The 14,647-nt window shown below is 40.1% G+C and overlaps 1 protein-coding gene across 1 annotated transcript in view; it reads left to right on the plus strand.

Moving 5' to 3' along the window:
- Positions 1-14,647, plus strand: part of MRRF (mitochondrial ribosome recycling factor) — a 45,766-nt gene that overhangs the window by 1,500 nt on the left and 29,619 nt on the right. Inside the window, exons 2-4 of the mRNA XM_037495135.2 lie at positions 3,522-3,733; positions 7,647-7,802; positions 11,134-11,252. Of these exons, the coding sequence (XP_037351032.1) occupies positions 3,550-3,733; positions 7,647-7,802; positions 11,134-11,252 (459 nt within the window). The 5' untranslated portion in view covers positions 3,522-3,549. The remainder of the gene's footprint in view (positions 1-3,521; positions 3,734-7,646; positions 7,803-11,133; positions 11,253-14,647) is intronic.

The raw sequence follows: 14,647 nt of genomic DNA on the forward strand, positions 1-14,647 counted from the left end.
CAGGACCTACTATCTGAGCTTAGATTCCAAATCTGGAAGCAGGATGACCTTGAGCAAGCACTTAATTTTTCTGGACTTTCATTCACAGGTTCATCACATTTATTCAGCACCATTAGTATTATTGGATTGTGCTTAGGCACTGGGGATTTAGCAGTGATCCAGACAACCACAGATTAGTGCTCATTTTTTGGAGAGAATTAGGCAATAATAAAAATAGCCGCACAGATTACAAATATTAACTGGCATTGTTAAAATAAGTGCTCTGAAAAGGTATGGGCGGTTAGAAAAGTGGACTAGGACACTAGGCCAAGTTGGGCTGAAGGAGAAGGCCAAGGAAGGAAGGCATCCTTTGAAGATGTGATGCTTAAGCTGAAATCTGAAAGAAAAATTGGAGCTGCAGTAGTTTGTTAGAAAGGTGGGGGAAGAGCCAAGCAGATTCATTGGTATGACTGAAGACGCCAGAACTGGAGTATTTAAGGAAGTGATCAGTTTACTTTCGTAAAATATGGATGGTAGTCAGTAATACTTTGTTTATTATGAGAATCCGAATATATTTAAACACCTTTTTTTTTTTAACAAGTCAAGGGCCTGTTTTGTGCACCTCTACATTTGTAAAATTGTACATATTATGAGTCATCTATAGCTGCGTTGGGAGGGGTTGCTGGGACAGTGGATAAACTTTTTGTACCTCATCTATTCCTTTCCAAAATTAAAATGAATTTTCCTGTTCATTATAGAAGATATAACTTTGAGACCTTCAACTTTGGAAAAAGAATGTGTATTTCAAGTAGTTTTTGAAAACATTTCAACAGTTTAAATAACATATTATGTGTACCTACTAGACTCCAGGAATTGTATACTTTATGCACACAAAATAGTATAGTAGATAAGAGCACAGACTCTGGAACTAGACTGTCTGAAATAAAATTGTGAGCAAATAATTTACCTGTGCCTCTGTTCCCTATTCTGTTAAGTGCACATAGTAATAGTAATTATATATGGTCAGGAAGCTCAAATAAGTTGATGTTTGCAGTATAGTATGTAGAATCATTTCTAGTAACTTTATAATATCTTTTTAAAGACTCAGTATCATCATGATAAAAATGTGGTGGAAACTGTAGCTCAGAGAGGCTTAAATGACCTCTCCCAAGTCACACAGCTAGTAACTGGGGAGATTGTGAGTCCAGTTCAAGAATGCATACAGAAGCCCAGGTGTTTCCCTCAACATTGCTTCTGCATATAGGTTGGTTTTGTTGGATAACACTTGGGATCCCGTAAGGGTTTCTTCCCTCAACTTCTTCATTTGTGCTGGACTGAGTGTTAACGTACATGTCTTTATGGTAAAGGGCCCAAGGGACAGCCTTTATTGAACTTCCACTTTGAAATTTCCTGACTTCTGTGCAATAAAAATGTACGCTTTAAGCATTTCACCAATGTGGTTTATTTATAGAGTTGTCTTCCGGTTCACGTGTACTAGGTCTGCTTTTGGGTGCTGCGTTTTCTGTCAAAGGTTGTTTATTTCTAACCCTTTTTGATTTCCTGTTGCTTTGTGGATTGGTATTATGACCTGCAACAGGAACACCAGGAAACCTATCTTAAATGGAGTAGCCAGATTGAGATCCAGTAGATTAAAAAAAAAAAAAAAAAAAACAAACCAAAAAAACCACACATTATACAACCATATTTGGATATGTGTGGGTTAGGCACTGGCTATATTAGGCAAAAACCTAGATATAGAAACCTCTCTTAGAGCCAGATTTTTGTTAACAGTTTTTCTGAAACAGGGTGGGGCTATTTGCTCTACGCCCTTGGACAATGACAGCCTCTTTGAACCTCAGTTTCTACATCAGTAACATAGGGGTTATACTTTGTGCCATTATTGAGAAGAGTAAATGAAATAATATGGGGAAAGCAAGCCCAGAGCAGCCCAAGTCTGACCTTAAATAATAGTAGCTATTGATAATAAGAGGAAGAGGAAAAATACTTCCTCATTTTGAAAGTCCGGATATTTTTAACTGACTTCACATACCAATCACTGATATCTAGCATCCCTTGCTATTAAAAATTTCATCGGGAGAAATTATTTGCCTCCATACTTATTTGCTTTTTTTCCCTTTTAAACAATAAGGATAGGCACTATCTATTAAGCAGGTACGGTAATCCTGGCACTGTGCTAGGTGTTGTGCATGCATTCACAGTCTTATTTTATTCCAGGTTCAGGATTATTTTTTTCATTTTGCAGATGAGGAAAGCTGATACCCAGAAAGGTGAAATGAATTGCCCAAAGTTGAAACTTACATCAGACCTGATGACTCTATGATGCTTTGTATATTAGTAATGACACAAAATTTCTTTATTTTTCTCTCACCCTGGGTTGAAAGTCTTTGAAAGGAAAGACAAAAAAGGACAAAAAAAAAATGCCCCTTTTGGGGGGCTGCTGCTATCTGGTAGCCACTGTGCCAAGTATTTTGCCTTCAGACTGCATTTATTACTCCCAACCCTGAGAAATAAGTATAGTTATCCCCATTTTACTATTAGGGAAATCAAGGTGCAGAGATGCTCAGGAATATCAGAACTGGGTGTTTCCTCAACATGATTTCTGTCTTCCTGACATCAAAGCCCATGCTGTTATTCAGTCTGTTTTGCTGCATCAATATTTTCGGACGGGATTTCTTTTTTTTTTTTTTAGTGGGGTACGGGACTGATTTTTAAAGATAGTAGCTTTCAGATATTTGATGCTAATTGTTCTTGATTTTAACTGAGTGATAGCCAGATTCCTAGCAGAAGGTATTCAGTTACAAATGTCAGTTCACTAGCACTGTGTTCTAGCCCAGAGATAACTAGGCTCTAGCATCTTCCATGGTCAAAGACCTCAGAAGGATAATGTGTAACTTGTGTTAACAAGAGGAGGGTGGCATCTCCAGAGCTCTAGTTCTATAATATGGAAGAAAGACCTCAAAACCTAAACCATGCTTCAGACTTACATTAAAGTACATTCTAATTGGCAATCAGTGCATAAGGAACCAAAGAAAATTTTAATTAAATGCTGTCGTGTGAATTTTCCAGTCATTTTATGCCTGTTGAAATGGTTTTCTTATTTAGCTTAAAGTCTTCTTCCAGTGCTCTGTTCTCTTTATAGTACAGCTTTATCAAGATTTTATGCCTTTCCTCATGTAGGGGTTTAATTAGCATCTTTAAAAGTTTAGGCTGATACACATTCACTTAACTCTGTGTTCCCTGTGTGCTAAGAGACATTTGGTGCAGGGGAAAGAGCAAGGGATTTTGGAATTCTATAGACTGGACAAGTTAAATCTTTGAGTTTCAGTATTTTTGCCCTGTGAAACGGAGCTAACATATTTCCCTGTACAGCTGTTGGGAGGAGGGTTGGAGATAATATGTTTAAATGGCCGAGCAGATAGTTCGGTTTGTAGGAGTCACTTGACAAACGACACATACTATTTTCTCAAGTTGCTGTCGTCGTCCCTTTTACTTAGATTTCCTTTTTGTCTCACTCTTTGTAGTGGATTTTCTCGAGGATTGTCTTCAGTCATGGCCTTGGGTTTAAGGTGCTTCCGCTTGGTCCACCCTGCCATTTGCAATTCCCTTGCGAGCTTCACCAGACCTGTGTCAGAAGTTCCACGGAAGGCAGTGACTGGAAGACAAAATGACTATTGGCAGTACTTGGCCTCTCCAGCTATACCGAGCCGTCACTTTGCCACCAAGAAAGCCAAAGGTAGAGACCCAAACCCACCTCCTCACACCTCCTCACCACTTCTTACATTTAGTCCTTGAGTTATCCCAGCTTGAAGAGATCTTAGCGATGTACTGGAGTTCTCCCTTTGCCCACAGTTGGAAATGGTGTCTCAGACAGGTCACTTGGTTAGCATCGAGGATTATGGTGGCAGGGATGGGATTAGAACCTGGGGTCTGTTTTCTTCTTATCAGGCTGCCTTGTCTGTTTTCTGAGTGGCTCAGAAAATGCCTCATTTCTCTCTTTTAAATTCCAAATGAGAGGTATAAGTGCCAAGCAAACCAGAATGCTTGTGGCAGGGCTTAGCATATTTTCTCCTTATAGGAAGATCTATGTTGGAAGTAAAATTAAAACCAGAAGGTTGCTGGGCAAGGAGGTATTGGAACCAGGGATTTAGATGGATGATCTTAATGGTTTGTGTCATTCAGGAATGAGACTTTGATATACCGCCGGGCTCAGCTTAAATGTCTCTTCCTCAGGGAAGCCTTTCCCTGGCCTCTTAGACCCCGTCAGGTCCCTGGTTACATTAACTTGTGCACACTGTTGCTTTACCTTTGGCATATATATTGCAGCACCAATTAATTAGTTAATTATAGGATTGATTATTGTTTGTCACACATCTTTCTATTAGGATAGGGTCTGTATCTTTCTTATTTACGACCTAACAGGGCCTGACACATACTATATATCAAAAATTTTGTTGAATGAAGGAATGAGTGACAAAAAATAGTCAAGCAGACCAGCTGATGCTGGAAATAGGTTGCTGAATATTTTTCCACTGACTTTCCTTTACTGATTTCATGCAAACCTTCCCTTTTCTGTCAAAAGGGAAATTAACAAGTTACTGAAAGAGCATGAATGCCTTGAAGACTTTTATTCTGTTAATAGTGATAACTGTCAGGTCTCTTTACAAGTATGGCTTGAGCTTTTTATTTTGTCGAAATACTTTCTCCACCTTACACTAAATTCCTCACTACCCAAGTCCCTGTCATAGAGTCTTGAAACTGTGTGGCACAAATCTCCCCTCTTGCTACGCACACACTTTTCTTTTTCCTCTTGGACTTTCATTTTTCTACATGAAATTTATAATCATATGGTGTGAGGTTTTCTCCACAAAGATCTTTCTCAGTTCTTTATTCAAGTTTTATTTTGGGGGTATCATTTTTGTGACTTTCATAAAGCAATTTTTCTGAGTTATAACACATCTACAGAAAAACCCATGTGTAAGTTTACGTGTACGGCTTTGAATTTTTGTAAAGTGAACACAAGAGAGAATCATCTTTCAGAGCAATTGATAGGACATTGTTGGAACTCGTGGCGCTTCCTCGTGTCTCTTGTCACCCTTCCAAAGGTAACCCGCTGTGTTAATTTCAATGCCATAGATTAGTTGTGCCCTTTGTGAACTCAGACAGATTCTTTTATGCTTGGCTTCTGTTGGTAACAATCTCTTTGTGAGATTTGTCCATGTGGTTGCATGCAGTAGTTATGCAGTTTTATTTCTTTTTGATATTCTGCTGAATATGTATATATATACACCACCATTTATGTATTCTTACTACAGTTGATGGACATTTGGGTTGCTTTCAGTTTTGAGCTTAAACAAGTAATGCTGCTGTGAACATTCTGGCACATGTCTTTAGGTACACATGTACATGTGTGTGCCATTGGTGCACATACGTTTGCCTTTCTGTTGGCTAAATACCAAGAGGTGGGATTACTGAGTCTCCAGCTATGCATGCGCTCCTACCAAAAGCATTGTAGCTCTTTGTACTACATATTTGCCAACACTGGTATATGCTTAATATAATTCTAGTCATATCTCATCGTAGTTTTAATTTGAATTTCCTTGATGAATAATGATGGTGAGCCCCATTTCATTAATTATTTATTTAAATATCCTCTTTCCAGTCTTTTGCCCATTTGTAGGAGTTTTAATATATTTTAAATACAATCCTTTTGTCATACAGTTGTGTTGCTAATAAGAGTAATGTTTTACTCTTTTAATGGTATTGTTGGATGAACAGTTCTCAATTTTCATATAGTCTAATTCATCATTTTCTTTATGGATTGTGCTTTTTTCCCTTTACTTAAGAAATTTTTCCCCCACGTTAAAGGCATCTATATGTTCTATATTACTTTATGGAAGATTTGTTATTTTAAGCTTATCTCTTTTTTAAAAATTGTGTTCTGTTTGGTAGCTTTTTAAATTTTTTAATAGAAATAACTAGACTTTTGGTGGTGGTCATAATATAGTGTATATAGATTTGAATTATACACTGGAAACTTACATCATGAATTAACCAATATTACCTCTATAAAATATATTTTCAAAAAAAGCCTATAGAGAAGCTTTTTTTTTTTATATAAGAAAAAATCTGGATAGTTTTTACACACTGATAACGCTTTTGTAATCAGTCATTACCAGATCAAAAAAAACAGAACATTTCCAGCATGTCACAAGTTCCCTTTGTGTCCCCTTCCAGTAACTACAGCCTTTCATCCCTTGCAGGTAACTATTTTTCTGATTTCTAGTGGCATGGATTAGGTTATTTTTTTAAAATTAAATTTTAATTGTGGTAATATTTGGATACCCCTATCAGGTATTACCACCATAGCACACCCACCACCAAATCACCCACGGTACATGTGTATCCTTCCCTCTTTGCCCTCCCCACTCCCCCATCCCTGTCCCCCTTGGATGCTTCAGTTCTCTAGTCAGCTTTCAAGGTTAGTTTTTAACCTTCTCTTTATCTAACCCTTAGTTTGGTTTCCCTATATTCCACACATCAGTGACACCATCAGTATTAATCTTTTTCTTTCTGACATATTTCACTTAACATTATCCTTTCCAGCTCCATCCATGTTGCCACAAATGACACAAGCTTCTTTTTTGATCACTGAGTAGTATTCCATTGTGTGTCTATACCACAGCTTCTTGATTCACTCACCTATTTGGGGGCACTTAGGTTGTTATACTTTGGCTATAGTAAATAGCACTGTAGTAAACATGGGAGTGCAGGTTTCCTTTAAAATCAGTGTTTCTGAAATTTTTAGGTAGATGACTAGGAGTGAAATTACTGGGTCTTGTGGCAGATCCATTTTTAATGTTTTAAGACACCTCCATATTACTTTCCATAGGGGCTCAGCCAGTTTGCATTCATACCCAGTTGGCATTCTTACCAGCAGTGTAGAAGGGTTCTCTTTTCTCCATATCCTCACCAGCACTAGTTTCTAGTCTTTTCGATATGGGTCATTCTCACAGGTGTGAGATGGTACCTCATTGTGGTCTGGGTTTGCATTTCAATAATGATTTGTGATGAACATTTTTTCATATGCCTGTTTGCAGTCTGTATATCTTCTTTGGAGAAGTGTCTGTTTAGTTCTTCTGCCCATATTTTGATTGGGTTATTTTTCTTTTTGTTATGTTGTAAGAGTTTTTTGTAGAGGTTTAATATCAACCCCTTGATGTGTGTTCTGCCAACATGTTCTCCCATTCGGTAGAGTGTCTTTTCATATTAGTTATGGTTTCTTTTGTGTGCAAAAGATTTTTTAGTTTGTTGTAGTCCCAGTTGTTTATGTTCTTTTTTGTTTTCCTTGATGTTGGGGATGAATTCCTAAAGGCATCTTTTGTCGTGAGTGTTTTAGCATGGATTAGTTTTGTTGGTTCACTGTATATTCTCCTGTTGGCCTTTTGTACTGTAGAGTCTGTATTTTGTCTAACATCTCAGCTTTACATTATGTTTGGGAGATTCATTTAAATTCTGAGTAGTAGATCATTCTTTTTCATGGCTATATACTATTTCCTTATAAATACCACTGTATTCCCTAATATTGACGGGCATAATTAAGATTTTTAACATGTACACTGATTTAATATTGACACTGACTTCTCCAGCCAAAGCGAAAGGACAGTCCCAAACCAGAGTGAGTCTTAATGCTGCCTTGGTTGAAGATATAATCAGCTTGCAAGAGGTGGATGAAGAAATGAAGTCTGTGATGGAAGGACTCAAGGATAATTTCAATAAGACTATCAATATAAGGACCTCACCAGGTTAGTGGCCGAGCCAGTGTTTTGGAGGGGGCATGGGAGAAAGCATGGCTTTGGCAGAGTGGGATTTTCGTCCCACTTTGTCACTTTCTAAGTGGTGACATAAGCCGTCATTTTTCTTTTCTGGTCTTCTTTTCCTTGTCTAACGCCTTCCTTCTAGCTTTGGGATGGTGTTAATATAAACGAGGTAGAATATGTAGCAGTTTCAGCACAATGCCTGGCACACTATGAACACTACATTTATTTACCCATTCAGCAGATATTTGTCTGTCCTAACGAGGCATGCGCTAGTCCATGGAGGTGAGCAAAAATATGCATGGTCTTTACTCTCATGGGATTACACTGGTAGATATTTAGCCTCACTCACAGTAACTGACATCTTTGGTCTGGTTTTTCCAATATGTCCTACTTGACCATTCTTATTCCTTATTGGGAACCACCTGCCCACCTGAAGTTTGACCAGGAAGATTCCATTTGGGTTAATAACTTCCTGAAAGTGGCTTTTCTAAGTGGGAAATGTCAGAACTGTCTAGGAGAACTGTTTGCAGATGTGATGGAAGAAGTGAGTGGTCAGCTAATGGTGCAGGCAAGCAGGAAAAATCCAATTGCTTTTAAATTGGCCTTTTGAAAATTGTCATTCTCGAGTCACGCCGGGACCCCCTCTGAAGATATCTTTGGGAGCTTGGGCTCCTCCTACTCACATCTTGGATGGGGTAGCTAGTAAGGAAACTAAAAAATGTTTTATGAACTTGTTCTTAAGAAAACCAGGTGAAAAATACACGGTTCTATTTATAAACACCAGCAGAAACATACTGAGTTCAGACAAGATCCAGCGAGAAACCAGAAGACATTCCATCATGTGTCAACCTTTGGCTGGGGCATTTCTGCCTTTGCTGACAGTAGAGCATGCCATTCAGTCTCTCCCAACTGTTTGTTTTAAACTTGCTTATTATTTTAGGTATGAAACTGATAAAGTGCTTTGTCTCCCTTGTGCTTTCTGGCCTGTTAACATTCTGCAGCCGAAACCAGAGAGCAGTTTGAGAGGAGCTCAGGGAGAAATGTGATACTTAAAATTAGCCAGCAAGCTCCACTCTTGTGGAACTTAAAAAGATGATGGGCCTGGAAAGAGGTTGGGAGTGTAATTTGTTAAATGTTAACCTCTGAGAAAATGAGGGGCAGGAATGAGGCTGAGAGAGATTCTCGCTGGGGACAGACTGAGGGGAAAGGATTTGATGCATTATGTCAATATGGATTTAGGGGACAGAGCACCGCGTTTCATACTGCAAAGCGCACGCTGGGACTTCTGTAGCAAGGGGACTTCGGGCAAGTCAGGAAAGCTGAATTAAGATCCATTTTCAAAAGGCCCCCCATTGGTATTTCCTCTTTAGGGTTATGTTTGTGTAACATCCTATGTAGAACTTGGGCTGTGAAGTGACTGGGTGAAGCAGGCTGAAATTTAGCCAGTCTTTTTTTATGCCAGATTCTTCCATCTCGTCTTTCATTACTATCTGAACCAGCAGGTACTTTTCCTTTTACACCTCCATCTGTCTACCAGCAATTTTTGCCTCGAAGATAGCTGATTGCTTTTAATAGTTGTCTAAGATACATGTTTATGCCATCTGTTCTCTCCCATTCACCTATACGTTCATTTGTTCATCAAAGCATTATTATTAATAATTATTATTATATATTATTATCAAAGCATTATTTTTATTGCTCATCAAAGCATTATTATTCATCAGCACTTATTCTGTGCTGATTAATAAGTGCTGTAGATACACAGGGAAAAGCTGTTGTCCACACCTTCCAAGAATTAGGCTTCCTATAGCCTAACATGAGGGGGTAGACAAGTAAGCCAGCGTGTGTAAAACCAGCCAGCAAAGCAGGGTAGTGAAGACCAGGGCTTTGGAGTTGAGCAGACTTGGGTTTCAATTCAGGCTTCCCTACTAAGAGCTGTTATGACCTGGGGCAAGTTACTCTGCTTCAGTTTCCTCATCTGTAAAATGGTGGAAGTAATAAATCTCTCATAAGGTTATTGTGATAATGAAAACAAATGGATTACAGAAAGCACTTAGCACAATGTCTTGCTTATAGGAAGTGTTTAGTGAATATTGGTTATAGTTGTCATTATCATAGCAATGTACAGAAAGATGTCTGGATGCTCATCAAGGGTTTATTACCCAGTCTAGGAAGTCAGACAAGATTTCTAGACTAGATGCTGTTACAGCTGAGTAACAAGAATAAACAGGAGTTATCTGAGCAGAGAAGGGCATTCTCAGTAGAAGGAAAAATATATGATAATGTTCTTAGACAGGAGAGAACAAACTGTATTAGCGAAGTTATAAGTAGGTTAGTTTGGTTAAAACGGAGAAAGTCAAGAAGTAATACTCATAGTTAGCAATTTTTGACACATGCAAATGTCAGGACACAGCTCCATGTGCTTTCCATAAAATCTTTCATTTAATCCTTGTAAACAATGCTATAAGTATGGTTTTTTTATGCTTCATTTAAAGATCAGGAAACAGACACCCAGAAAGTTGAAGGAATCTCCCAAGGGTCACACAATTACAAAGGGACAGAGTTAGTATTTAAACCCCTGTCACTGGTCTTCAGTTTCATGGAGACTTTTACCACTATACATGCTGGACTTTTCTAGATTGACGCCTCTGTTGTCAACGACTTTCTCTCGCAATGGCATTGAATCTGGTTGAGTACTACACGTCAGATCCTTGGGCCGTAGTATGTGCTGCATTATTTTAACAAGAGCTTGCTGGGACAACTCCCCATTTGTTTTAAACACTCTCTTTCCCCTCTTGCTCTTTGTATCTCAGAATGAGCCACCACGAGTGGGTTTTTTTTAATGTTTATTTTTATCTTTTTTTTTAATGTTTATTGTTGAGTGCCTATTGTATACTTGCTTTTTTCTTTAGTTGTAATCCTCCCTTTTATCCTTTAAGGCAGTTACTTTTTGACTGAGTTGGAGCCAGGGCACAGAGATGATAAGTAACTTGCCCCAGGTCTCATACTTAGTCGATGGCAAGGTTGTAAGAGGGCAAAGCAGCTCTTTCCAGTTTAGCAACAATAGTCCTGTGTCACAGGAGCCCCCTCGGCCCAGGATGGTTGGCCATCTTCACTCCTGGTTGAAGAATTCCAGCCTGGTTCTGTCAACATCTCAAAGCTCTTTCCATCACATGCTGCTCCTCTGAAAGCCCCTTGACTGGCCTTGGGGACAGGGGAGGGATCCCTAAAGGTCAGTTGAACCTGAATTAGATAGGGACTCAGTGCCAGCTACAAAGGGCCTTCTGAATTCTCGGACCTACAATTTTTCTTTCAGGATCCCTCGATCAGATCTCTGTGGTAACTGCTAATGGGAAACTTGCTTTAAACCAGATAGGCCAGATCTCCATGAAGTCCCCACAGCTGATTCTGGTGAATATGGCCAGCTTTCCAGAGGTAAGGTGACCTTGCTGGGCGGGTCCTGCTCCATGGTGTCTTTTGGAATGGAGGAAGCCAGGTCAAGTCAGGAGGAAGTGTTTCCTCCAACTTGGGATCAAACAGGAGAGAAGGCGTTATGAGTGGAACTTAAGAATAAGGAAAAGCTCTCTTCCTCTTTCTGAATTCCTTTTCTGTTAAACTCGAACTCTACAGAGGCCAGACAAGTATTCTGAATACTGAAATATAGGACCCATCTATGAAAAACAGTAGTGGTGATGCAGTAATTGGCACTTAACCAATAAGCCAGGCAGAAATTTCTGTAGGCCTGGTAATCAGTGTTAACAGAGTTAAGATTTCCATTTCCAGAAGAAACTGGTCACCTAAGTTTTCATGTAAGCTCTTTGTTAAATGTTGATAATTAATTCATTTTTCTTTTAAGACTGTGAGATAAAGAAGACACATTAATGAGCCAGATTGGGCCCCCAGGCTGCCTGCCTGACCCCTGCCTTAGTATTTGGAGTAGACTCTGCAGGAATTCACATTCCTTTCCAAGTAGACCAGCCACTGCAGAGCGTTGCACAGAGCTTGTTGCTTCCAAGGCGGGCAGGTGGTTGCCTCAGGTACTCGCAACCTTGAGGCTCTGATTTTGAGTCTAGCTGGGGAAGATTAATGGGTTTTTCCCTGTCAGTCCAGTCAGAACGGACCTTGGGTTTGGCATCCTAGTGAAGCTGGCATCTGGCCTCTCTCTGCTGCTGTCTAGCTGTTTGACTCTGTGTAAGTTACTTCTCTGAGTCTCCATTTCCCCATAGGGCAATATGAGGTGAAGGAATCCGAAACCCCTTCCTGTTCCTATTGTGTGTCCCAAAGACAGGCCAGAGCTGTGCTGCTGCATTTGACCAGCTGGGCTAGAGGAGTGAGCAGGGGAAAGCCCTGTGATGAGCATGCGATTTCACGCAGAGGCCCTCACAGCGACACGCTCGGCACGCTGGTTGGGGCCTATTACTCTCCGCTCTCCAGTTCCTTTCTCCATACCGCAGCCAAAATGAACTTTTAAAATACATATTGGATCATGTCATTTTCATGTTTAAATTTATCAATGGCTTCAAATAATCATCAAGAAGAGCACTGTGGTCTAGAAGGCTTTGCACAACATGGCCCCGCCCTCTGTCTCTAAGCTCCAGTTTTGTGCCCCTGTCATCCTTGTACTCTCTTTATCATACTGGCCCTTTACTCCCTCCAACACACCAAGCCTTCTGCACCCCCAGGGCCTTTGCATATGTTGTTCCTTTGACTTGGAACTTGCTTATCGGGTTAATTGCCACTCATATTTTGGATAACAACTTAAATGTCACTTTCTCAGGGAAACCTCTGATCTATCCTATCTATGTTATTGCTGCACACTAACCTCTCTTACTACACACAGTTCTTTACAGGTTTATTTTCCATCTCACTTTCACTAGATTTAAGCCTGGACTGTAGGAATCCAACTTGTTCCTTGTATCTAGTGGCTAATACACTGCCTGGCATGTGCAAGCACTCAGTGGGTTTCCCTCAAGTGGATGGACACTTGTCACCAGGTTGACGGAAGGGAGGTGCTCACTCTGGTGTTACTAAGGAGCAGAGAAACAGATGAAAGGGGAACTATCAACTCTTTCTGTTCCTTTTTGGACCTCTGAGGTCTCTCTGCCTTGTTCATCTAATCCCATAGACACTGCGGGCCAATTTAGGGAATAGCCTCCTAATTACACAGCTTGAAGACCTCATCAGCCAGATTGCTTTTCAGAGCCAGCCACTTCTGTTATTAAATAGCAAATGGCATTCACAGAAGAAGTCTCTGATTGGCCACCAGAGCATCTTATGAGGCAGGAGGAGGTATTAACAGCTTAATTTTTTTCTTAGGAAGTTGGAGTGTATCTTCATTTTTCAACCAAAGCATCTTTGCTGTTCTCCAAGTTCAAATTCTGCAGCTTTGGGGGGAAAAAAACTTTACAAGTATCTCAGTGGAGAGGTTTTTTGCAAGGACAGAGTGAGGAAATGTGAGTTACATTGTCTTTTGAATTCCTTTATCTCATCTGGTGTATATATTAAACAAATAGCTCTAACTAAACATTTCCTTCCTCTGGTTTAGAAGCTGTCCGTAGAGCACCCAGGTTCATAGCTTCAAAATGCTGAGCTAATCCTCTTTGTGTTTATGTAATTCCTTTCTGTTTCACATGCAGTTGGCTTTCATTCTAAGTCTGAGCATTTCTGTGTCATGCTGTAGTGACACAATGCAGATTTACATGCATAATCTGTTCAAATGCACTGAAGACAGAAAACTGTTGCATTTGTTTAACATGTGTCCTGCTTGATAAATAGTACACACAGTTGCTGCCTTCCATAAGCTGGCCTGCAGCTAGAGTTAATGATGGGAAAGAAAAGAAGGGAGTAAAAACCACAGCATGATTTGAACAAGGCAAATGAAAACAAAATCTGCAGGTTCCATCATTGCTCTGGTGAAAGGAGGCAGGCTGATGTGTGTTGAGTATCTGTCATGTTACCTGGAGCATCCTCACGTTTTGTTTCATAGGATTAACAGAGGTATGCTCAAAAATAGGAGTTATTTATTCCATTTCATAGATGAGGAAGCTGTGGCTCAGAGAAGTAAAATAATGACCCCCCAAGTTCAGACTGTCATGATTGAGTCAAGATTTGAACATAGGTCTGATATTGAAGTCTGTGCTCCTTTCACCATTCATTCATTCATTCAGCAAACATTTTTTGAGTCCCTGCAAGTTCTTAGGGACTTTGAGGTGCTGGAGATTCCTTGATGAGTCAAATAAATAAGGTCTCTGCTTTCATAGCTCTTCCATTCTAGAGATTCACTGGGATATAAAGAAAATGGAAGACCAGTCGTCAAACTGGCAGTGACAGTTACTTGAGCCCAAACTCTCAAGGATTTGTTCACCTGTCTATGAAGGTTTTGTCATGTTTTGTCCTGTAGCAGAGATTAGTTTCAAAATAGCAGTAGCCGCCATGCTGATTGACCACATCATTCTTTCCTGGCTGGTTCTGGATAGTGTCTGTGGACTTTGTCAACACTGTATCCCCCGCAGCCTCAACTGGTTGGTCAGCATTACTGTTTTGCCCTGGTACTGGCAAATATCCCTTCTTTTTTTTTTTTTTTTTTTTTTTGAAAAAGATTGATTTATTTATACAAGAACCGGGGTACAGGCCAGATGCATGGGAGGGTGAGAGGGTTCACCAGAGACGGAGCGGGGAATAGAACAGGCAGACTGATGAAATACACTGCTGAGGGGAGCAGCGGGCACAGCAGGAGAGGTCTGCCACGCCATGTGGGACCCTTGCCCGCCAGCAGGGATTGAACCGGCACTGCAATGGCTGCGGACAGCTGCACAGCGCTGCGCTCAACC

This window comes from Talpa occidentalis, unplaced genomic scaffold, assembly GCF_014898055.3.
Source record: "Talpa occidentalis isolate TD23 unplaced genomic scaffold, MPIMG_talOcc4v2.1 talOcc4.7, whole genome shotgun sequence".
In the NCBI taxonomy this organism is placed as follows: domain Eukaryota; kingdom Metazoa; phylum Chordata; class Mammalia; order Eulipotyphla; family Talpidae; genus Talpa; species Talpa occidentalis.